The following is a 24,156-nucleotide window of genomic DNA, read 5'->3' as shown; positions in this document are numbered from 1 at the left end:
TGGTTTCCAAAAAATCAACAACAAAAGAACTAAGAACAGATGTATCTTTCTATCTCTGGAGTGTGTGACGGGGAAGGAGGAAAGTGATTTTCTGTTCTTTGGCCGCTGTGCTTTCAGGAGGATTTTGAGGGGGGAAACAGTATATTTACCAAATCCATCAGTCAACCAATCACACTCTTCATCATCCCAAATTATCAGCACTTATCCGAAGCATCTTACACTACCAAGATGTTAAAATGTTTTTTTTTTACATTTTAATGTAATGTGGGGGTTTTCTGTTTTGCTTAGTATCTTCTTTTAATCTTTTTATAACATATTTTAAACAAAATGTCTTTTAACATTATTCATGATGTGTAGAGCTTTTCTGATTCGGTGTATGTATGTTTTAGTTCCTTCCTTTGATTACACTTGTACTGCTTGCCCTTACATTTGTTTTATTCCTTTATCTATTATCTGTATTCAAGGTTTTACTGTTTTTATTCAAATTTTTTCTTCTCATTTCATTGTAAAGCACCTTGTAACCTTGTTAAGAAAGGTGCTAAAAAAATAACGTTTATTATTATTACAATGCACGTATTTTTAGCATGGGATGTAACCCCTAACTCTGGTGGTGTCGGTTCCTTACTTCCCATTAAGCTACAGAACCACAGAAGAAAAAGGTGATTTCTTGCTGCTGTCTTTGCTGTATTTTTGTAACATGTCTGTGTGTTTGCAGGGAGTGCAGCACCTGGGACCGGCCACAGACTTCTATAAGAAGCTGGCTCTGGACTGCTCAGGCCAGCAGATCGGAGTGGATCTCTTCCTGCTCAGCTCGCAGTACGCTGACCTGGCCTCGCTGGGTAAGAACGCCAACTATCCATTTTTAATATTTACATTTTAGGCATTTAGAGTGACTTAGAATGAGTGCAACAGTAGAAAAAGCTTCAATTCCTACATCACCAACATTATAGACAACCAACAGTAAAGTGTCAGAGCCATGACAATATTCCTGCAATCAGGGATCCTAGAATCTGTGGGTCCTTAAAAGTCTGTTAAATCTCAAATTAGCTTTAAGGCCTTAAAGTAATAATCTGTGGCATTTTCAACTAAATAAATGCTAGTTTTACTATTTTCGATTGCCATAAAATTAGACAAAGTATTGACAGTTTCTTTACATTTAGTGATATTCAGTTGAGGCAAAATACGGCAAATGCACACCAAAAGATGTGAATGGTACTAGCAGTAGCATCCGTTTTATTTTCTTATGTTGTATTACATCACTTGCACTTGTAGTTGGTCACATACAGGACTGGGTTAATACAATATGCCAAACATGTTGGATATAATGTCGCTCAAGATTTAAGTTATCGGTGTCCTTTTTCTTACTGTGCTCATTTATAGTTTCAGAACTTTAGTTTGTTTTTGCCAGCTTTTTGCTTCTTTATTTTGGTTGTTAAATTGGTCTGAAATCCAATTCCAGGTAGCAATAAAAAGTTCTTTAAAAGTCTCAAGTTTGACTTTCTGAAACCTGCAGATAGCCTGAGAATAATCATGTAAGAGAGAAATACTTGGAAAAGAACTAAGAAATAAGAGCTAAGGAGAGAGGTAGGAAATGGAATACAATGGAAGATGGCAGCATTCCTGTCACACATGCTCAGCCAACCTGACCTGGATAAATGAAGGTTAAACATAATAAAACGGTGAATTTCTTCTCCAGCTTGTGTCTCCAAGTATTCGGCGGGCAGCATCTTCTACTACCCCTCCTTCCACCACATCCACACCCCCGCCCAGCTGGAGAAGTTCCAGAAGGATCTGGAGCGCTACCTCACCAGGAAGATCGGCTTCGAGGCGGTCATGAGAATACGATGCACTAAAGGTAACTGGGTCAGAGGTCACACACACACACACATTTCCAACAGAAATTTCTCTCTGGAAGGTAGAGAAGCCTGTAGGGAGTTTTGTTTTACTTTTTTTCAGGATCTCCGTTTAAGATGTGTTTCCCTGCTTTTTTAGAAAACCTGCTTTTTAGTCCACTGGCTATATTGCAGCAAGGTTTCTTTGCAGCCATTTGATTGAATACATAGTGTTCTCTTTGCATTTGAAGAGTTCCCCTCTCCTTATGTATTTCTGCCCTCAGGCTTGTCCATCCATACGTTCCATGGGAACTTCTTTGTGCGCTCCACTGACCTGCTGTCCCTGGCCAATGTGAACCCAGACTCTGCCTTCGCTGTCCAGATGTCGATCGAAGACTCTCTGGCAGACTCTTCTTTGGCCTGCTTCCAGGCTGCACTGCTCTACACTTCTAGTAAAGGTACACACACACACACACACACACACTCGAATTACGGTGGGGAAAAACGATGTGGAGAACGTGAATGAAGCACACTTTCCCCTCGCCCAACAACTACTTGCAAGGTGCGTTTGAGCAAGGCACTTAACCTCCGACTGCTGCAGTGAAGCTGCTCAGTCGACAGTAGCAGACTGTGGTTGTCCTGTGGAAAACGTGGAAAACATGTGGAACTGTGTTAATATGAAGCAGAGTGTTGCTGAAAAGACCGTGCTACTCACTAAAACGTCATTGGATAAATAAAGATTAAACAAAACTATTTACACACTCACACGCACACACAAACCACAATTAGGCAGATATTTGCAAAAACCTTTCGTGGTTCATTTTAACCTACTTAGTGCCACATGTCAGAAAGGTTTAGTCAGTCACAGGGTAGTATATGAAATCATGTGTATTCAGTATACTTTTCTGTGATTGGCAACATCCCTGACACTATCTAAATTGTTTCTGATGTAAACTCCACTCATCCGGTTCTCCAAGCAGGTTAAAATAAACTGAAAGAAGTATTATCTCTAATCGTCCATCCTTGTGTCCCTGCAGGGAAGAGGCGTATCCGGGTCCACACCCTGTGTCTGCCGGTGGTCAACCAGCTGAGCGATGTGTACGCCGGGGCAGACGTGCAGGCCATCACCTGTCTGCTGGCCAACATGGGTGAGCCACTAACCTGAACCCTCTTTTTGTTGGTACAAGGCCTTGGTTTGGATATTGAACTTCTTAATTGAATAAAATAGTACATTTTTTGTCCACACTTGGAAATTTGCCTTTGGCTTCACTGTGATAGAATTAAAAATGGACAAGATATGACAAATACATAATCAAGCACCACAAGGACAAGATAAAAGTTGGAAAAAATGCAATTACTTGTGAATAATTGGTAGAGACTGGTGTTCATAAGTTAATGGCATATGGGATAAAACACCTGAATACATACTTTGTCATTCCGGATATTCGCCTTGCAGAGGGCAGTTTATCAAATCTATTATAAAAGATGACGAAAACAATTATCCAAAATGTGCCTTTTGCCTTGTCTGAACCACATATACTGTATCTCAGACAGTTGCCTCTGGGTTTACCAAACATTTTACTGCCTATTTTCTTAATCTTTACCAAATTTACTGGTATTCTTGGCCCCAAGTTTGTCATACCAAATTGAAATGTTACAACACTTTCAGTGAGCACTAGGTTTAGCATTTTAACAACAATAAATCATTATGAATTTAATTTTGAGACATCAGTATAATTACCATAACCAAACTGTTGCATAGCCTTTTTAAAGCTGTACTAGATGTACTATTTGCCATGAAACCCAGCTTCATCCTGACATTTACGCGATGACATTCCAGCCATCGACCGGTCGGTATCGTCCAGCCTGTCGGATGCCCGGGACGCCCTGGTGAACGCGGTCGTGGACTCGCTGAGCGCCTACAAGGGCACCGTGTCCAACCTGCAGCAGTCCGGCCTCATCGCCCCCGCTGCCATGCGCCTCTTCCCCCTCTACATCCTCGCTCTCCTCAAACAGGTCTGGTTGCTGGACAGCGCATGGAGACACTCACACACATGACATATATATTAACTGCAGGCTACACACACACACATACACACAGACACAAAGACACACATATACACATACCTCTTAAACAGGTCTGGTAGCTGGATAGGTATGAGTGCACATAGGCAGACAAACACAGCCACATACACATCACATACATACCACTCACACACTTGACAGAAAGACACGTGCACACACACACACATATTCATACACACAAGCACACACGTCCCTGTCAAGTGAACCTTTTCCCCTTAACTCTGCTGTCTCTTTAAATACACATGGGCATGAATCTGATCATTTGCTTGTTTCTTCTAGTGAAAAGTAAACTTTTTGGACATACTAGCATTTCATCTGACAGTAGTTCTATGCAGGATAAGTATGCACACACGCACTAATCCTCCCCCTCAACCAGAATTACACACCTTAAAATATGACCTTCAAACCCCTAACCCCCTCACACACACACACACACACACAGACACCCTGAACAACACCCTCAACCTGAACTACAAAAACATCCACTGCACACACTCACACTCTTACACAAGCTGAGTTTACAGGCATACACACTCCCTAAATGGTCAATGACTGCATTCATCCACCCACCCAGGGCTTGTCCATGCATAGATCCTGGGTGGGTCCACACACACACACACACACACACCCTCTGACACAAAGACACACACACCCTTTGCGTCTTCTGACACATGGCCCCCGTAGGTCTGGCCTTATTCACACACACCCCAAACCATTGAAGAACACAAGCAATTTCCGCGAATAACCAAAATTTACAAATGGGTAATACTTTGAGCTGTGTTGACCATAAAATGAAAGTCCATATTTATTCATTGTGTATTCACTTACATTTTACCCCTGATAATGTAGGACAGAGAGAGTGCGCTTAAATGAAAGTAATTTCTTTAAAATTTCGGAGGGGAGTTTTTGTTTTACAACAGAGTACGGGCCGGAAAGTGAGTTTTGAAAGCCAGAAATCTCTGAAAGCCAGAAAGCACTTCATTGAGTAATCATTGAGTCATTGGTGTTGATCAACAACCCTATCAACCCCATCTGATATATATTATTGTCATTATATTACCGTATTTCCTCTAATAGTGGCCGGTAGTCAATTAAAAGCCGGGTCTGTGGTCGACACGAACAAATAAAGGCCGGCCTCAAAAACAGGCCGGGGAAAAAAACAAAGGGAAAAACAACGGTGGATACCGGTAAACTCCTGGTGCCTGTTATATAATGTAACTGTAGTTTGTAGTAACGTACAAGTGCCACAAGATGGCAGTAGCTGTATCCCCATTCAAGTTAGCAGAGGGCTAACCCGGAAGTTAACCCGCTCAGCCGGTGGAAGTCACTGGAGCGTGCCGTCGTCAATTACCGTAATTATCGGTAATGCATTGCAGTAACAAAAAAACGTCTACCTAACATACCCCAACAGAAGCAGATCAGAAAACAAGGAGGCTTCGTACTAAAATATGAGCAAATATACTTATCAAACAGAGGGAATTAGAAATAAAGGCCTGTCTCTAATATAAGCCTGCTTCCAATAAAGGCCTGGTACCCTCTGCAGTTGAGGTAAATAAAGGCCCGGGCCAATATTAGAGGAAATATGGTATGGCCGTTTTGTGCGTTGGGACAGTAAAAAGCTTACTTATTGTCCCTTTTAAGATTTCAGTTTAATCCACCTTCATGATGAACCAATATTCCAACCATCAGATGAAAGTTTGTTCTTAGTTTAGTTTATTGGAAGTATTAAGAAGAAAAAAAAACAACATTATGTAACATAACAGTGAGGGGAGACGGAATATAATATAGAGATTGGGAGTTGAAAACAACGACTAAAAACAGAACAGATGTGCAGGAGGAGCCAAAAAACACATAGGGGCTTGAGTGGCCCTCCTATTGTGAAGCAACCAAAATAAACACCAAAAAAAAACCTACATCTTCAGCAAGGTTGCTTGTTTGAATCCTCGAATGACTTGGATATTCAGGGCAGAGATGGTGAAGGAGACTTTCTGTCCTCGCTTAAACCAGTGAAGCTGCTCAGTGGTTGATAGCAGAAGACTGGTTGTACTGGGCAGCTCCCAGGTGTGAATGTGTGTATTAATGTGAATGTGAAGCGGGGTGCGGCTGAAACAGACTGTTGTTTCCTTACAGAAAGCGTTGCGGACAGGCACCAGCACGCGGCTAGACGAGCGGGTCTTCGCCATGTGTGAGTTCAAGACCCAGCCGCTGCAGCAGCTCATGCGCATGGTTCACCCCGACCTGTACCGGCTGGACAACATGTCCGACCAGGTAGGAGACACTGAGTCGACCGGTGTGGAGGTGATGAGTCAGTTGAGTCCCGAGTGTTTGGGAGTGAACAACTCGCTGAGCCCCAAAACAACGAGAAGCTGACTTTGACACCAAATGATGATTTTTGTTAGCACCTTTTCTTTTAACTTGATTGATTATTGGAAGAAGTCTTGAAGCTGCAAAGACTCATTATGTCCCAATGAAAAATGATCCTAAAGATTGAAAACATCATGAAAATTTTACACTAAAAAACGTATTTTCACATTCCATAAATAAACTTACACCCTTCCAATTACAGTCCCATTATATGTTCTGTCATGTATTTACTGTGAAGCAATTATCAGTGTCTCTGCACCAATGAGACAGATTCCCGTACATTTATTGCACTTTGTGATTAAAGTGATTCTGGTTCTGATATGCAAATATATGGAAAATAGAAGGCAAAAGTGTGAGTGTGCTCCAACTGTTCCCTCGCTCTGCTCCTGTGTGGCCTGTAGGGGGCGCTCCATCTGAACGACATGGTGGTTCCCCAGCCTCCTCTGGTCCATCTGTCTGCTGAGAGGCTGAGCAGAGACGGAGCTTTCCTCATGGACTGCGGCACCGTGAGCATTTTCTAATATTAACTGTTAGGCTGATTCATTTATATTACACAAGACAGGAATGTGAATTTTCATTTTTTTTCCCCTCTGAATTTCAGGGGTTTTGAAGATTCTAATGATTCATATAGTTTCAGCTTTTTCCAACATTATGACTGGCTTGTGTGTGTGTGTGTGTGTGCATACATGGGAGAATACAAGCATTAACGGCAGTGTAAATGACTATAAACTCATTGTGGGTGAGAGATAGTTTGAAATAATCATTGATTTTAAGGCAGCTGCAGTCGGATTAGACCCGTATATTGGGATGATATTGGCCTATCAATAAAAGGTTTTTGGAATTTTTTGGCATGAAAATGGTCAAATGTAAAGATACTGAATGTCTGCACCAAATATTGGCTATTAGCAGCTTCAGTTCATAAATATTGGTATCAGTATCTGCCTTCAGAAACCGGTTGAACCCTGAACTGTAGGCAGTTTGAAACATTCTCCTCAGTAGTTTTTCATATTGCTTTTTCATATATTTCAAACACTATGAAGAATGTGCTGAAGTTATCGAATCAGTCTGCTAGTGTGTTTCATGGAGAACTGTACATTATATTTACACTGTTTTCTGTTTCCCTTCATCCAGGTGTTTTACCTGTGGATCGGCAAATGCTGCAACGAGATGTTCATCCGAGACGTCGTTGGCTGCCCCAACTACGCTTCAATGCCACCCAGCATGGTACAAACTCACATGTCAGACTGTATATGAGCAGTTTCCTTTCAAAATGACATATCTGCCATATGGGAAAAAAAGTGACACCTACACTCACAAAATGATTGATCGCACAAAGTCAAAAATTATGGTGCCTTTTTAAATGTAGGAGTTTACTTAAACTCTTGGTTTAGAAAATGATAGCATGTTTACAGACTGGATCCCCTGTATATTTAGATTCAATGATGAACTTTAATGATGAACTTCCAAAATGGATATAGAGCGTCTTGGAAATGAAATCTTCACATTTACACACATACAGTACATACAGTACATATACCAGGGTTGAAGCCATTACACTTTAAATTCAGTCAATTAATGATTTTATTCAGAATTCAAACACTCACCATCTCTTATAAAGAAAGTAAAGATAATGAAGACTAGATGAGAGAAATTGCAGTTTTATTTTACATTTTGAACTGAATGATTTGTAAGTGAGGTGACCCCAACTCTCACACACTCTCTCTCTCTGTCTCTCTCTCTCTGTCTCTCTCTCTCTCTGTCTCTCTGTCTCACACACACACACACACACACAGACAAAACATCACAGGCCTAACTCAGTATGCATGATGCGTTGCAGTATTCCCTCAAACATGAGTCACAATTTTGCATTCCCAGTGAATTTCACAATGAAGTAGCGCTGCACTTACTGTCAGCACTGTTTAAAAAAAAAAAAAAGTCATGCAGCAAAACAGATTTGCTGGTTTAGCTTTTCTGCTGTTTAACAAACAGTGCAGCTACCTAGAGTGCTGTATCATTACCACACAATGTGGGTGTGATGACAACACCCAGAGCGAATAGCAGCTGTCAGCACTTGCTTATGCTGTTGATTTCATTTTTCTAGAAAGGGGTCGACGCATCCCCGAACCACCGACATGCTTCACATTCCCGACCACGTGCATATTTCTCCTGACCGCATTGTATAGCCTAGATGAATGTCTGTATCTGCATCATCTATTTCTGTCGGGTCAGTTGCTCTCTTAAGGCACAGTAGTGAAAAACAATACGGTGAATGTGTTTGTTCTCCTCTCTCCTCTCTCCCTGAATCCCAGACTCACATTCCTGAGCTGGAAACTCCTCTGTCGGAGAGAGTGCGGGCGTTCCTGGACTGGCTGCAGGACGACCGAGCCTTCTGCTCCACTCTATACATTGTCAAGTAAGTGCTGCCCGGCTCTGGACTGGATCTGACATTTAGCAGCACTCAGGATCCAGTGTAACTATCGCTCGTGCTATCAGGGTGAGCAGCTATATAGAAACCCAGCATGGGTGTTAGAGGAAGGGTGGGGGCATCCACTGGGCGCCTCCCATCCTCAGTAACCTCTTGATTTGATTTGATTGATTTACTGGGTATAAAAAGGTACAGAAAACACTACAGCCCAGAGGATAACACGTAAAAGCACGCTTAAACACCTGTTTCCAACGTGGTACTCAATGGTATACGAAATCAGAACAAAACAGTACACCAAAAAAAGCGAAAAAACAGTAGAACTTTGACATTAGTACAGCAAATATAATCCATAACCTCTAATGAAATAAAATCTAATAACTATATTGCATTTTGTACACAATCCATACTGCAAACTCTTGATCCCCAACACTGTTCAGGGAGGTCATTTGGCAGTTTTACATTTTTTTTTTTTTTACACGTTTTTACATGCAACAGTAGAATAAGTTTCAAATACCTTGATAAACAATGTTTGTATTTGTATACTTTATTATCCCCGTGGGGAAATTTGTCCTCTGCATTTGACCCATCCTATACACACACTAGGAGCAGTGGGCAGCCGCAGTACAGCGCCCGGGACCAACTCCAGTTCTTTTGCCAATGCCTTGGTCAGAGGCACTGACAGGAGTATTAACCCTAACATACATGTCTTTGATACGAAAAAACCATCATACAAGCAACCAATAGTAACAAGGTGAAGGGTCAGAGGTCACACTGCCCTGACAATATTCCTGAGACAGTTCAAGAGAAAGAAATAAAATAAGAGCCTAAGAAGAGCAGTAGAAGTTGAGTATTTTTAGAGCAGAGAGGAGTGAGTAGAAGAGGCAGATGTGGGAAAGGGGATGTGAAATACTTTGAGGTTTTATTATTTTTAGAGCTTTACACACGCAGTGTAATGTGTAAAATGTATCACTTCCTGTTCCTGGCAGAGGATTTTTCTTGGGAAAGAGCTACCAGCCACCGGGTGTCTAGCGCAGCAAATGGAAAAGCTTTCATGAACTGTTGTGAATCGCACCGCCCAAAATGTAATGTAAAACAAAAATCTACTTGGCTGGCTGTTGGGTGAGCCACCAACATGACATGACATGACAAACATGATATGTTTGTCATTTGTCAATTGTGATATATGCTTGCACACATACAGTACTGTGCAAAAGTTTTAGGCACATGTAAAAAAAAAAAAAATCCATAAAGCGAAGATGCTTTCAAAAATAATGAAATGAAAAGTTTCTAAATATCCAAAAATGTACTATAAAGAGCCGTCTACTGACACACTAATGCAGAAAACAAAAATCTAAGACAAAATTTATTTACAAAATCTAGGGTGCCTGTGCAACTGTAGAGACCTCTGACCAGAGAGGTCAGGCAGCAGCAGGTTCAGGGTCCAGTTCAGGACTTACTGGCTGTTTCAGGGGTCAAACCTGTGACCTTCTGGGTGCAGGATGGTATCTGCCATCGATTTAAGCTGTTGAGGGAAAAACCTGTCATCACAGTGTCGGTGTTGTGAACTTTCTAAGAAACTCACTCCCAACTGAACAAGCCTCCCTCTCTCCTGCCGCTACAAAGTAAACGTCAGACCTGTTTCATGTGTGGAAGTGTTCTCTAAGCAGAGATACGCCTGAGGTTGCCGCAAAGCTATTTCTAACATAAACACACAGTAAGCAGTGAGGTCACTGATTGACAGCGGTGGCAGAGGCCCCCATAGGGAACGCATTGTTTCTGTTTCCTTTCTCTCTCTCCCATCGCGGCACGGCATTGTCGCTCCACCACATGTTTGTGTCACGGTGTCTCTGCGGCTCGGGGAACCGCTGATGTCTGTACAGATGGAGTGAGCGGTAGCTGAGCGGATGTTTTCACCGCTTTAGGGCAGACGGGCAGTGGCGTTTGATAAAAATGGGAGAGATGAGTGAGATTTCTTGAACTGGTGTTGTCACGATACAAACATTTTGACTTTGGTACTGATACCAGCCGATGTGTCACGGTTTGAATTCGAAAATGAAAATAAAACTGAACTAAAACACCTAAAATAAATGGCACAACGCTTAAAGTGGCTTTGGCCTTCATACTTCTCTTGCTTGTTATATTGGCGAACTAGGAATTTAAAGCTAGAAATTAATTTTAATGTTGCACTCAATGTTCTCTGGATAAGAGAGTCGGCTAAATGCCTAAAATGTAAAATGAACTGATGTACTAAAATGTAAAATCTAGTAGTTATTTTCCACTATATGACTAAAAAGGAAGAATAAATTCAGCTACTCTTGGAGGCAGATGTATATTAAAAAAATTTCTTTATTGGTACAGAAAAACCAATGCGTTTGAAAATCGTGGAAAGGTATTTCACTGTGTCTTTGCCATGTAACCCTGAAAAAGGCTGAAACGTGTCAGTTTTCTCTACCAACAGAGATGTTTTTCAGAACATCCATCGGCCTCCAAGACTAGCTCAACTTGTTTTTCCCTTCTACCTTTTTCTGGTTCATACACCTTGGTTGTGAGGCTCAGTAGTGACAGTTTTGTTTTCCTTGCCACTATATGACTATATAGATAGATTTTTTTTTACTGTGGCTTTGAACCTTGACCTCATTGCTCTAGATAAGAGTGTCAGCCCAAAATGTAAAATTTATATGTGATGAGAAGTGCATGGCGAACCAAAATTAACAAACCACAATTTATTCTTGTTTTATTCTTGTCTGTTGACACCTGCACCAAGAGAAACTCCTTGTACATTGTACTTGGCAAATGAAGTTTCTGATTCTGACGCCGGTTTGTGTGTGTTCTCCTGCAGGGACGACGGCTCGGCGAAGGCTCCCTTCTTCCAGCAGCTGGTGGAGGACCGGTCGGAGGCGGCTTCTTCCTACTATGAATTCCTCCAGCACATTCAGCAGCAAATGTCCAAGTAGGCTCCTTTTGATAAAGAGAGGAACTTTGGCCGGTAGACTCCCCAGACCAGAGCCAAGGATTCTGGTCTCGTAGAGTGAGAACTAGCGTTAGCCAATGACGTCGGACAACCCATCGCTCCCTCAGACCGGTTTTAGCGAGGCGCGAACCACTGTGGGTAAACCCCCCGCCCCCTCCCTCCCTCCCTCCCCCCTAACACCCCTAATGAACAACCCCGCCCTTCAGAGGGGGGAGGAGGTACAGAAAGGGACCGGATAGCTGTAGAAAAGAAACACAAAAAGACGTGACGGAACAGAGATGCGTCTCAGATCGGACCGAACAGTCGGGACAGGCTCCTCCTCCGGGCCGGTTTGGCGTCTCCCCGCCGCCTCTCGACCACTGTCAAACCCTCATGACGTCGAATCCATCGCTCCTGAGAAGAAAGAGAGGAGGGGGAGGGGGGGGGGAAGCCAAGCCAAGAAGATGCCCCTTCACCAGTTTTAGTTGAATTTGTTTTCGTAAGCCTCACATGTAGCTAGTGCTGTCTTTTTTTTTTTTTTAATTAATTTTCACTCCCTTCCTGCCCTGTTTTTATTTTAAAACTATTTTGAATACACTGGAGAATAGAAAACAAGCATTCCTTCTGTTGTTTTTGGGCATGTGCTTTGAAAAGAAACGCATGTCACCGTTTTTTGTTTGCTGCTAGTCTGAGGATAGACGACGACGCTCTGCGTGACGGGAAGCGAACGCGACAGTGGTTGGACATCGAGCCCCTGATCATCCCCCGCCCCCCCACACACCCCCGCCCCCCCACCCCTCTCCTCTGCTCTTCAAACTTCTGATTTTATCAAGATCAAACTTAAAAACTCCTGTCAACAACCCCCCTCCTCATTTGTTTTTTTTTTTCCAGGCGCTAACCGAAGTTGCTATCCACTTTGTAACTATTGAAAAGAATCTTTTATGTGCGATAATTTATGAACCAGCTTATTAAATAAAAACAAAAATGGTACTCTGCGTGTTTCATGTGATGGAATCGGTGTTGCTGATGGACAGAAATGAGCGGTTTTGAGTGGTTTGAAAGAGAACCTGTTTTCGTTATACAGCTTCTTTTAAAAGGTTTTTGCATATGCATTTAGACCTTTGCCCTGCTGTTATTACCTCTTCACAGTGATCCCACACTGTGACAATGGACATGTAAACCTTTAACAGCATTCTGTCTTTATCTGTGAAACGGCGGCTGACGTAACATCTTGCCGTTCGCAGAAATCGGATGACTTCTAAGGAACTTGACTGACTGATCTCATCTTTCAACACATTTTACATCAAGCTCCTCTCCCACCAGCTTACGTCACAGAGATCTTAACAGGGCTTTTACACACTTTTCATTTCAAATTCCTTACTTCTTCCAGACCTTATTTACCTGACTGGATTCAATGATTTTAGTCAAATGTTCATTACGGTTTGACTTATGGGTTTTTGAGAATTACCGATACCAATATTTTTGCATTGAAGCTGCTGATTGCTGATATTCAGTATCTTTAGATTTGACAATTTTCATGCCAGAAAATGTGTGTTTCTCCCAGAGTTTTACTCTTGTCAGGGTGGGAAAGCCCCTGAAGCAGCATTTAGACCATCATGGGGCACTAAAACTCTCCACTGAAACCCAGGATGAATCCCATCAGTAGAATCAATTCAGGTCAAGGACGTCCCATAGAAAACCAGTGTAGTATTGATCAATAATACAATAAATATGTAATCAAACAAACTGCATCATATCCATCCTGTCAGAGGTGGACGACACTGACTGGACCACATCTGATTTTTAACTAAAGACCAATGAGCCCAATACATTGGCTGATATATCAGTCTAATCCTGATGTTCATGTACGCTATTAGTGCCAGTAGTAATATGACAAACAATTACAATATGTGAAATGAATGTGGTTTGAACATTTTCCCATACTTTTCTACACTGTTTTTGTGTAATTCCCAAACTTTTTCAAGACCAGGAAATGATCAAATTAAATTCCCATGCTTTCCAGACTTTCCAGACCTGCGTCGGACCCCTGTCTCTGAATTAGTGTATTTTCTTTCAGTAAGTTGACTTACTTAAAGAGGGTTTAGGGCTTTAAAATGTTCTGATGGTAATAGCCTGTAAACATACAAACAGCCAGTGAACTGTATCCTGCTGCGCTGACTTCTCTGGCCCATTTGCAAACATATCTGGCTCCCATATGGCCTGACTGTTGTTGTTCTCAAGGAAAATTGCACCCTGGACCTCAAATATTTTATCCAGTCACGCTTTCAGTGCCAACGAGGCAGAAGGCAGCGAGGCATCAGTTGCATTAAGCAGTCTCCATTACTCAATATCCATTCTCTTGGGAACGACTGGGAAAAACGGTGCAGCATTTAATGGTAAACATGTTCCGGAAAAAAAATGTTTTTGGCCGCATCCAGCTGGAAAAGGGCGTTGAAATGGTGTTTCCATGCACTTCAAAGCAAACCAGTATTTTACATCGTACATACTTGCCACTTTTCACAAATCGACAAGTAATTAGACCACTTGCATACAGAGGGACGCCAGATGTTCTTCTCCAGTGTGTGTGTGTGTGTGTGTGTGTTTGTCTGCCTGTCTCTCTCTCTCACACACACACACACACACACACACTCTTATACACATGCAGAAGATATGAGAAATCAAACTAAAAGGGCATTTGCTTTCAGATCCGTCCCTGTTACAGTCAGTGAGGTGTTGCACCACACTTCATTTATGAGTTTCTCTTTTTCACCCAACAAACAACAAGCGAGTGGTGTTTTGCCAGCTATATTTAAACGGCTGTCTTTGACTGGTCCATCCCCGCACACGCCCACTTCAACGGTCCAACCCCCCCTCTCCTCCCCCCTCTTCCTCACCCCAACCCTCCCTCTTACTACAGACCTCCTTTGATATATTCATGAGGTCACAGTTTCCCCATTCGGCCGGCCGTTTTACCTCACAAGCATTTACTGTATGTGAGGCTGTTACTCTAGAGTCTCTCATAATGTGCTTTGACTCCTAAAGTAGACTTCAGATTTCAAAAACAAGCAACCAATAGGGTCAAAGCCACAATGACAGCAATAGTAGAATAATCTTAAAAGTAGTCATCCGCAATATTCTTGTTTATTATGTTTTTTTTTCATTTCGGTGACATCTTTGTTGCTAAGCGCTCATTGCTGTGGTGTTTCTGCACTGCACTTCCCAGAGATCACCTGTCAATCAAACAGTGTGGGCGGGGCTTGGAATTCCTGTTGATGCAGTTTCAGTTTCTGTAGGTGGCTATCGCTGCTCATGCTAACTGCCCAGTTCTTCTATTTATTCTAAACAAACAAGAAATGTAAAATGCATCATTTCCTGTGCACCAGATTTTTTCCGGTGTGGTGCCAAAATTTGTACCCTATTTAAAAAATGCGGTGTGTCCTTGTTTTGTCTTCGGTGTCTTATTGTTTTGCCGCTCCACAAGGGAAATGGGAAATGCGCTTAATAAATGACAAGTAGACTAATGTATAGCCTGACAACTTCCTTGTAGAATCAGTGGGCGCCTGTGGTTTCAGATAATAAGATTGCAAACAAACATGATCTTCGCTCATTACGAGGCAATTAGGTAGATTAATTCCAGTAGGCTGCTTTCATTCTTTGTAATCCCATGAAATGTTTTTTTTTAAAGCAAAGCCAGTAAGGACACACCGCTGGGGAAAACACATTTTTTTTAGGGGAAACAAATTTTGTCACAGCAGCGGCAAACAGCTACCAGACACTGGGTGTTCAGAGCAGTAAGGGATGCAAATGTGAAAGTGTTCATTAACTGTGTACAGGTTGAATCAATATTGTGTTATTTCAATCAACGATAGAGAGTAGCAAAACTGCCATTTATTTTTATGAAAATGTCATAGATTGTTACTTTAAATTTCTGGATTGCCATTATTATAATCAACAATTAGTAAGGAGTGCAAGGGTCAAAGCCACAACACCAGATTCAACAAATTTCACTTTATCTGTGGTGTTTTCTTGTATAAAAGAAGAGTACGAGGTATAAAAATAACCAGTCAGAAAGGGTTTTTCTTTCCCAGCCGTTAAAACATTTCACTATGATGAAAGCCAGCAGTGGGATTTACTTATCATGACTAACTTCTGCATATGTACAACTTGATCTGAGCCAGCCGTTAGAAGATAAGCCTCCAAATATCTTCCTCTCTTTTCTCTGAAAGCAAAACGAGATTGCTGGACACATACGCAGCCCTGGTCTTGTGCAGTTTGAGGTTATCTGCGTGTGGTATGTTGCTCGCAGTCTCTGGGAGTGTAATCTTGGCTTCTCTCGAAAGGAGTTTCTGTGCTTGTCTTGTAAGCACACAATGGTGTATTGTTACACCGGATATACTTCAGATAGTCGCGGTCGGCAGTCAAAATAGAGGAAAAAATGCTTTTTGTAGTCAGGAGAGGGAAAACATTTGAGTCTTCCGCCAGATAAGGACCTCATGTGCCTCGTTTCTATCCCTGTGGTTCAGTAAAGCTTGCCTCTGCTACACAGTATTTAAAGTGTAAGACGCAGAAATGTGGTTTATTTTTATGTGGTTGCGTGTTTCGACTCCATAAAGCAGACCTATATCCTCTTTCAAGATTTATTCGGTAGAGTTCAACACCTGTCCTCGGTGACTGAAATATTACTGTGCTGCGACAGTCAATATTTCCACAACCGCAAACAAAAGGCTTCATAACACCTGTCTGTAAAAGCATCATAATGCAGTGTTTTCAGCTCTCGTCGCTCCTCTTTATCGCTGCGCCGCCGTGTGACGAGCAAACACTGCTGTTTGTTCAGCTTTCCTGCAGCTTGACGCAGCAACAGGCCGGCGCTCTCCCGGCCAACACGCCCTCCGCCTCCTCTTCTGTCTTTTCGACTGTCAGAGGAAGAAAAGGAGAGCCCAGCTGAGTTTATTTTGATGAGCGCTCCTCCTCAGACGGGGCCCGAATCCTGAACTTGAACCACATGCAGAACGACTTCAGAGGGGAGAGGGAATGCCGCCGCGGCGCCGGTCGGGTGGAAGCCTCGCAAACACACTCCAGGCCCCAGCGGCGTGTTAAAATGGGCCGCCTTTTGCGTAAAATCGCATATTTCTCTCATGAAGTGGACCTTGGGTAAACTTCAAGGGACTTTACGGGATGAGCTGAACTTTCAACATGTTTTGTAATAGCCCCCGCCCCCCCATGTTACATCTCAATGAACTTACTCGAGCTCATACACACTTTCCATTTGAAAATTCATACACTTTCTACACCTGGATTTGAAGATTTTGGTCAGTTTTAAGTATGATGAAGGCTTCGGTAGTAGGCTTCATCTTTCTATAGCTCAAGATTCTTCACAACAGCAAATATTTCATATATGTGACGTGAAATAACCCGTAATTAATAATCCGGTCTGAACATCGCTTTTTTTCCATACTTCTCCAGAACGCTCTCAAAGAATTTATTGCCTTTCAAAGCTGTGTGAATGGACAAAACAGTGGGTTTAATTGCTTTGTTTTGGGAGTTCAACATAGCTGAGAGAAGCTCTCTCACGGCTCCTTTAATAGTTCCCCATAAAAAGGTGCCAGTGCTTCAATCTGTTGGCCTGGACTGTTGTACTTGGCCAGTAGCTCCTTTCCAGGGGCCACCAGTAGGGTTCCACACCCAGCCTCTTCCCCAGAGTAGTTACCTATCTGGGCCCCCGTGTTTGACGTCGAATGAATAAATCCACCCAGTTACGTAAGAGATCCTGCCTTTTTCCTGCCTGAAATATAGCTCCGTAAAGCTTTGTGCTTCTCCTGTATTGGTTGGATCTACAAACCGACTCAGGAAGTTGCTTCCTGCTGTTAAGTCTTGGCTTCCCTCGCCGGCAGTTGGAGACGTCTTTAGTGTTTCCTGTATGAATGGGCTGAGTGAACGGCTGCTGCGAGTGTCAGACAAGGCCAAATGGACAGCAGACTGATACAAATCTCTCCGTCTCTCTGTATCTGTCTCCATCCACATTCCTGTATAGCTGAACGGGTAGAGCGTGGCACTATACCAGGGTTAGGGGTTCCCGTCCCAAAAGAGCAGCCATGCTAAAGATGCATGCACTCGGTATTGTGAGACATTTTGGATAAAACGTAAACAGATTGGAATTTTTGTTATACAAAATTTTGTCAGAGGCAGAGCTTCTCGGGAGGCAGGAATAATCTCATTGGTTAGAGTTGGAGTTAAACCTCAGTGGGCGGAGCCAAAGAGCCACCGTTTTTCCAGTAATGATTGAAGCCTAGTGGAAAAGGCAAGAGGGAGGAGGAAGCTAATATTATGAAGCCTAGCACTCTTGTTACTAACTGAAAAAATGCAATCTAGCCATACCTAAGTTATCTAGGTTAGCTAGTTAGCCTAGCTGACCTTCCAAGTTCAATATAGCCATACTAGCCTCTAGCTATCTAAGCTAGTTAGCTAGCTGCTGACCTTCCAACATTATGAATGCCATGGTCACGAATGAATAAAAAAGAGAAGACATTGTTATATTTGCATTTACTTTTTGAATACAAAAAGTCTGTAGTTCTTTCTGTACTATTCAAGTTGGCTAACTTGTGCTTCAAATAACTGTGGTTCTTTGGCCCCGCCTACTGAGGTTTAACTTGACCAATGAGATTAGAGCAGCTCTGCCTACGAGAAATGTTTGCATAACTAAAACTCCTACATCTTCATAAAAAGTCCACTAACTTCCATGTGTCTCTGTCTGTCTCTATCCAGCCCAGGTCTGAACTGTAACGCAGCAGCCTCACGTCCGCCTCTCCCAGGTCAATGCGAATTAGATTCTTCATTCCCAGATGTTTTTGTTTGAGGAGGGAGGGAGTGGGTGGGTGGTTGGGAGTTGAGACAAGGGAGGACCGGAGCTAAGACTTATGTAAGGGCCATGTGCTGACCGCGAACCTCCTCCAATAACGAACTCCCTCTTCTAGGCCGTCGTCCTCACTCACAGCCGCTCTGTAATGGAAACAAGGCTCTGTGAATTGTGGGCTAAACGGTGGGGATGGCGGACACGGATAGTGAGACTACCAGAGATCTGTTTCCCTCGCCTCCCACAGGACTCAGAGATGTATTAATAGTAACCTACTGTACAAATCAGATGATCTGTGGATTTATTGTGCCTCTCTTCTCTCGTGAGGACCATGCGCCTCCGCTTCTGGACACAAAATCCAGTGTTTGTTTTGGATTTCCCTTTCCCTTTTCATTAGGGCGGTTATGTGGACGGCTGAACATCCTCCTCTTGTGTTTCTGTTTTATATTTTTTTGGACATGGAGAGGCTGTTCGTTATTCAAAAGCAATGTTGCACAGCCCTATTTAAACCATCTTGGAATAATTACCTGTATAGAGTTTCTTTTCCAAAACAAGACATCTACCATTTGGAAAAAAGTGACTCCTACTCTTACAAAATGATTGCACCAAATGAAAACCAATGGTGGTACTTTTGGTAAATGGTAATACAGACATAATGGTCAGTATTTTCAAATTATCGGATGATGAACTTTAGGTACATTTTAGGTAGGTTTTCAGGTATTTTTTCACCCCAACATGTATACACAGCCTTTTGGAAATGAACTCTTCATATGTAGTTGTTTTTATTTCTTGAATGGTAGTTTCACAGCTTTGACAACAATCTAGTCTGTCTCTGGTGGCCGCATCATGGGTAAATTATATTGTGTATTGCCAAACATGCTAATGTACCTCGTCAGTCTCCTTATATCATGACATCAGCCTCTGACTCACCAGTAAACAGCTGTATATCTGGCTTAACATCTGTATACGAGTTGCACTGATGGTGAGCAATCATGAGAGTTCTTGTGATGAGCGTTCATGGTGAGACTTTGACACCTATGTCTGTAATTATGTGTCAAAACAACAAGTATGCTGCAATAGCCGTCTCCACTACAAGCAATAAGGAGGTGATCCCATGTCTCGCTGCAGGAATGTCGCGTGGGATCGTTATGATTCAGACTCTGGTAGCCTTTCTGTCACGAGCATGATTACCTAAGCATAGAATCACATCCTGATGCAATATGAAGACTATTGAAACAGATAACATTGAGATGAAGGATTTTTATTAAGTGTGGTTATGTCAATGTTCTTTTTTTCTAAAACAGCCTGCTCTTATTAGAGCATATTGAACATTCAGATGATTATTTAAAGTTACATAACTGAAAGGGTTATCTGTACGCTATTTTGACAACGCTTTAAATTAAAATCTCATTTCCATAGTAACGACGTAATCAATTAGGCAATGGCCAAATCTAATATATAGTTGATAATGAGTTGTTATATAGAAACTACTTATAGAGAGAGTTCAGGTGATGCAACTTTGTGTTTACTGTAAATGTCAGCTTGCTGGTTAGCTAACCATCACTGTCAACACATCCGATTTGGACACTTGCTGATGTAAGTAGTAGCTAGCGTTAGTGGCTAGTAGTAGCAAATTAACATTAACATCAGTGTCTTTGCTGGCTAGTTAGCTAGCTAACAGTTTGTTCAGGTTAACTGAGCTGACTCTTCTCAAGCTACAACTCAGAGTGTTTTGGAGTAGAGACTAGGGCTAAAGACAAGACAGTTTACTGTGTCACAGTAACCTACATTTGGAAACAAATCCACCTCATCACACTATTCACTTTTACTGAGAACGTTACAGAATTGACCTACAGCCACACCACAACAAGCTTTTCAGGTATCTCTTTTACTAGTCTTTATACTGTATATTTAGCTATTATTTGTGCACAGCCAATTCTCCACTGGACCTCCATGATGCCACCAGCTGTGGTTTCTGTGGGAGATTTGTTACACAACTGCAAAGCCTCTATAGGCCTATATGCTGTTCGACAAATGACTACTGTAATCTTTCTGTGCATTTTTAAGACTGTGCTGCTTAAAGGACGTTTCACAGCAACCTTCAGATCACGACCACAAGCCTGCTCTCTAATTTATAGGCCGCCATGAGTTCACTGACCATCAGGACAGGGAAATATCGTCTTGTTGCTCTCACGCAAATGACCGTACTATCTTACACCGCCTGGAACTGAAAGGGTCGTGACCTGGGATATTTTTACCCAGGCGGGTCTCGTATCCATTGTGGACTCACAGCCACTCACTGTGTATCTCATCACTGTGTATCTCTATGGCAGGCTCTTTAGAAGTCTCCTTATCCCACACCTAGAAGCTCTTGTGCTCAGAGACGCAGCAAATGACTCTGGTGTTCGCTGGCTCAGCAGTCTCTCAGCTATCTGTGTTTATTTATCAGAGGATTCTGGGGTTTTGGATGCAACACTCCCCCTCTGTAGCTAAGGGATGCTGGTGTGTTGCCAATACAAATTCTCCCTGTGTAATACAACCGCTACAAATTCCTGCTTTTCTGTCATTCTGGTCACATTCCTGCTACACCAGATTGACCAAATAAGAGTATTTAAGAGAAAATCTGCGATATACAGAGATGTAGCAGAGGGGAAACTCATCTAAATTCAAATTGCTGACCTTTCTGTGGCTAAAATAAATGTTACCCACCTTTCTTAATGTAGTACGTGACATATAAGGGATTTACTCACTTATATTAAATGGAAGTCAAATTTATTGGCTGAACTTTCAATCTAGATGACCTTTGTTGGGGCATCAAAGTGATTAACAAGACTCAAAACGGCTAACGAACTGTACCAGTGATTAAAGATGAATGTCTTGTAATGGCTGAATTTCATCAAATTATGTATCATATTTGCCCTAAAATCAGTAGTTAAGAATGTGAGGTGTGTTTAATAATTTGTGCTAACAGTGAAAGGAGATGCTGTCCTGCTTCATGTCACTCCTTTACACCCACATCCGAGCTGTTAGAGAAAAATTATCACACTTCCAGTTAAATCCTCAAAGCGAACTTTGGATCATCCAGATATGAATTGCCTTTCTTATCATTAAATATGACCTTGATGATCTGTCACAGCCAATTGGCTCTGACTGTGGCTCATGTGGCACTGTATTCACTAGTATATTGTATGTTTATCTATCATAAACCGATAGCAGCAGTATCAGTGTATACAGTGTTGTTAGGCAGGGATCTGCTGTCCCGTCCTGTCAGTGATACTGTTTAACCTCCCTGTTTAAAAGGATGTCAGCTTCAACACATCCGTGTGTCTGGATTGAGACTGCAAACATCGATGATACTTTTAAACACAAAACATATTGACACAGCATATCTTTACCTCTGCTAACAAAGTTGGAAGGAGGTTAGGTTACGTGTGTGTGTGTGTGTGTGTGTGTGTGTGTGTGTGTTGAGGGCATGTGAGCTGTCTGTCTGTCTGTCTGTCTGTCTCAAAAAGTTGCAAATAGACTGAAAATTGGTGGACAGATCGCTCTTGACCCAAAGATCAGTTGATTAGATTTTGGTGGTGATCTGATTTTCCAAAGTTAGACAATTTTAATTTTTTAGCCACTTTTTATGCTGCGTTCATGTGCTGGTGGGAAAGTCCGTCATCCAGGACTTCCAAGTCAGCTGCTAAACAGCGTTGCATTCACATGCTATTTTGTCAGAAAATCAAACCCAGAAAACAAACGATAAACAAACATAAACCGTTACAGAGGCTGCAGCTTTGCAAGTTGGACAATTGTTCAGTGTTGGCGGGCTTTTAGCGCTCTACTGAGAGACTTAAACTAGTCCTAGCTTGTCATCTGCATAACAGGTGGGAAGATAGTATGGGGTTTGTGTAAATATTATGTGTATTATATCTATTAAGCACCAAAATCCTGGCAAGGGGAAATCTCCCAGCAAGCTTGGCGCTCCCTTAATTCGAGCTGTTCAGTGAGAGTAGCACATAATTATGGGTCTAATCAAAATCCAAAGATAGCATCAAAAGGAAGTGTGTGTGTGTTTGTATGTGTGTGTGTGTGTGTGTGTTGAGGGCATGTGAGCATTAGCAGGCCAGTATTTACTGTTGCTACTGTAAAAGTCAACATGCTTGGTCAGGACATTTCCGTTATAGCAAACTCACCATAACAGTCAGTCTGATCAAAGTCAGTCCACAGCAGCACAATGACGTTGCATAATAGCATTCAGAGGAAAAACATTTCTAGGGTGTGTGTGTGTGTGTGTGTGTGTGTGTGTGTGTGTGTGTGTGTGTGTGTGGTACTGGGGCGGGGGGTTATGATTTAAATAGAGTGTCTTATCTTAGTTGTCAGGCGGTTTACAGGTGTCAGTTGCCTCCCCAAGCATTGTGGTTTCCTGAAGTCTCCAGGCAAAATGTTGCATCATGAGAGCCGACAGGAATTATTATCAACATAAACAGACAGAATAAGCTGAAATTAAGGTGCACAAGTGGCAATTTGTCCTTTCATTCTCTTCTGTTCCAATCAGTGGCTCTTACTAGTCTGAGAATAATAATAATAAACTTTATTTATGGAGCACTTTTCAGAACCAAACTTACAAAGTGCTTCACAACAAGGAACAAGTGCAAGGAATAAAACATGTAGTACAAATAAAACATAACGCACTGTAAAAACAAACAACAACAACATAACAGAGAGATAAAAACACAAAGCAAAATATATAGTAAACCTAAAATTCAATAATGAATGAGGCAACGTGGCTGAAATCAGAGCAGGATTAAAGGTAAGCTTTTTGATAAAAGTATGTTTTAAGAAATGATTTAAAAGATGACACATACACTGGAAATCACTAGAATATTCCTATAGGATCTTAGTGTCTCTGTAGTACTTAATAGTGAGTTTATTGTGACCTTATTATATTTTATGGTATTTTTTCCTATGGTATTCCTATAGTATCTCTCTAATATTCCTATAGAGACTTACAGTATCTCTGTAGTGAGTATAGAGTAACTTATTTATCTCCCATGCTGTCATTATAATATTCCCACAATAATATTCCTAATAGTGATCTCTATCTTACTTTATGACATTGTTTTTTATCTCATGTGGTATTACTATAGTATTCCTAGAACATTCTTATAATATTCCTGCAGGGACTTTTATAGTATTTTATAATATATACGTTTATAGCATTTTTATTGCCTAGTAGCCTTTTAAAATGTATAGAATTAGAAGGATACTATAAAAGTATCAGTATGGTATTTTTTTTATCTCCTATATTCCTATAGGGACTTATAGTGTGTCTGTAGTACTCAGAAAGGGGTTTATAGTGACCTTTTCTTATTTTATGGTATTTCTTTTATTGCCTATGGTGACACTATAATAATCCTATAATATTCTTATAGTATGTCTGTGGTATCAGTGGTGAAGTATAGTGATCTCTTGTGGTATTGCTATAATCTATAACATTACTGTAATATTCCTATATGGGACTTTTGCTGTTTTCCCTCTAAAATGCACTGCAGGGTTACTGTTTGTTGCTCCTAGTGTTTAGGGGAGGGCTCTGCTCTGCTGGTGGGACTGGCCTCCTGACGTGCCTCTGTTGACAGTAGTAAAGCCTCCACACACACCGCCT

The 24,156-nt window shown here is 41.7% G+C and overlaps 1 protein-coding gene across 3 annotated transcripts in view; it reads left to right on the top strand.

The window, feature by feature from the left end:
- Window positions 1–12,635, top strand: part of sec24b (SEC24 homolog B, COPII coat complex component) — a 31,919-nt gene extending 19,284 nt beyond the window's left edge. For all 3 annotated transcript variants that reach the window (XM_078289232.1, XM_071920249.2, XM_071920247.2), the window contains 10 exons: window positions 716–839; window positions 1,697–1,855; window positions 2,117–2,290; window positions 2,870–2,980; window positions 3,673–3,848; window positions 6,048–6,185; window positions 6,683–6,787; window positions 7,413–7,505; window positions 8,591–8,694; window positions 11,546–12,635. In XM_078289232.1, coding sequence (XP_078145358.1) covers window positions 716–839; window positions 1,697–1,855; window positions 2,117–2,290; window positions 2,870–2,980; window positions 3,673–3,848; window positions 6,048–6,185; window positions 6,683–6,787; window positions 7,413–7,505; window positions 8,591–8,694; window positions 11,546–11,660 — 1,299 coding nt within the window. In that variant the 3' untranslated portion in view covers window positions 11,661–12,635. The remainder of the gene's footprint in view (window positions 1–715; window positions 840–1,696; window positions 1,856–2,116; window positions 2,291–2,869; window positions 2,981–3,672; window positions 3,849–6,047; window positions 6,186–6,682; window positions 6,788–7,412; window positions 7,506–8,590; window positions 8,695–11,545) is intronic.
- The last annotated feature ends 11,521 nt before the right edge of the window (window positions 12,636–24,156 follow it).

This window comes from Centroberyx gerrardi, chromosome 16 (genome assembly GCF_048128805.1).
Source record: "Centroberyx gerrardi isolate f3 chromosome 16, fCenGer3.hap1.cur.20231027, whole genome shotgun sequence".
Classification (NCBI taxonomy): Eukaryota; Metazoa; Chordata; class Actinopteri; order Beryciformes; family Berycidae; genus Centroberyx; species Centroberyx gerrardi.
The sequence above is the reverse complement of the archived record's forward strand: the minus strand, read 5'-3'. Positions and strand labels throughout refer to the sequence as shown.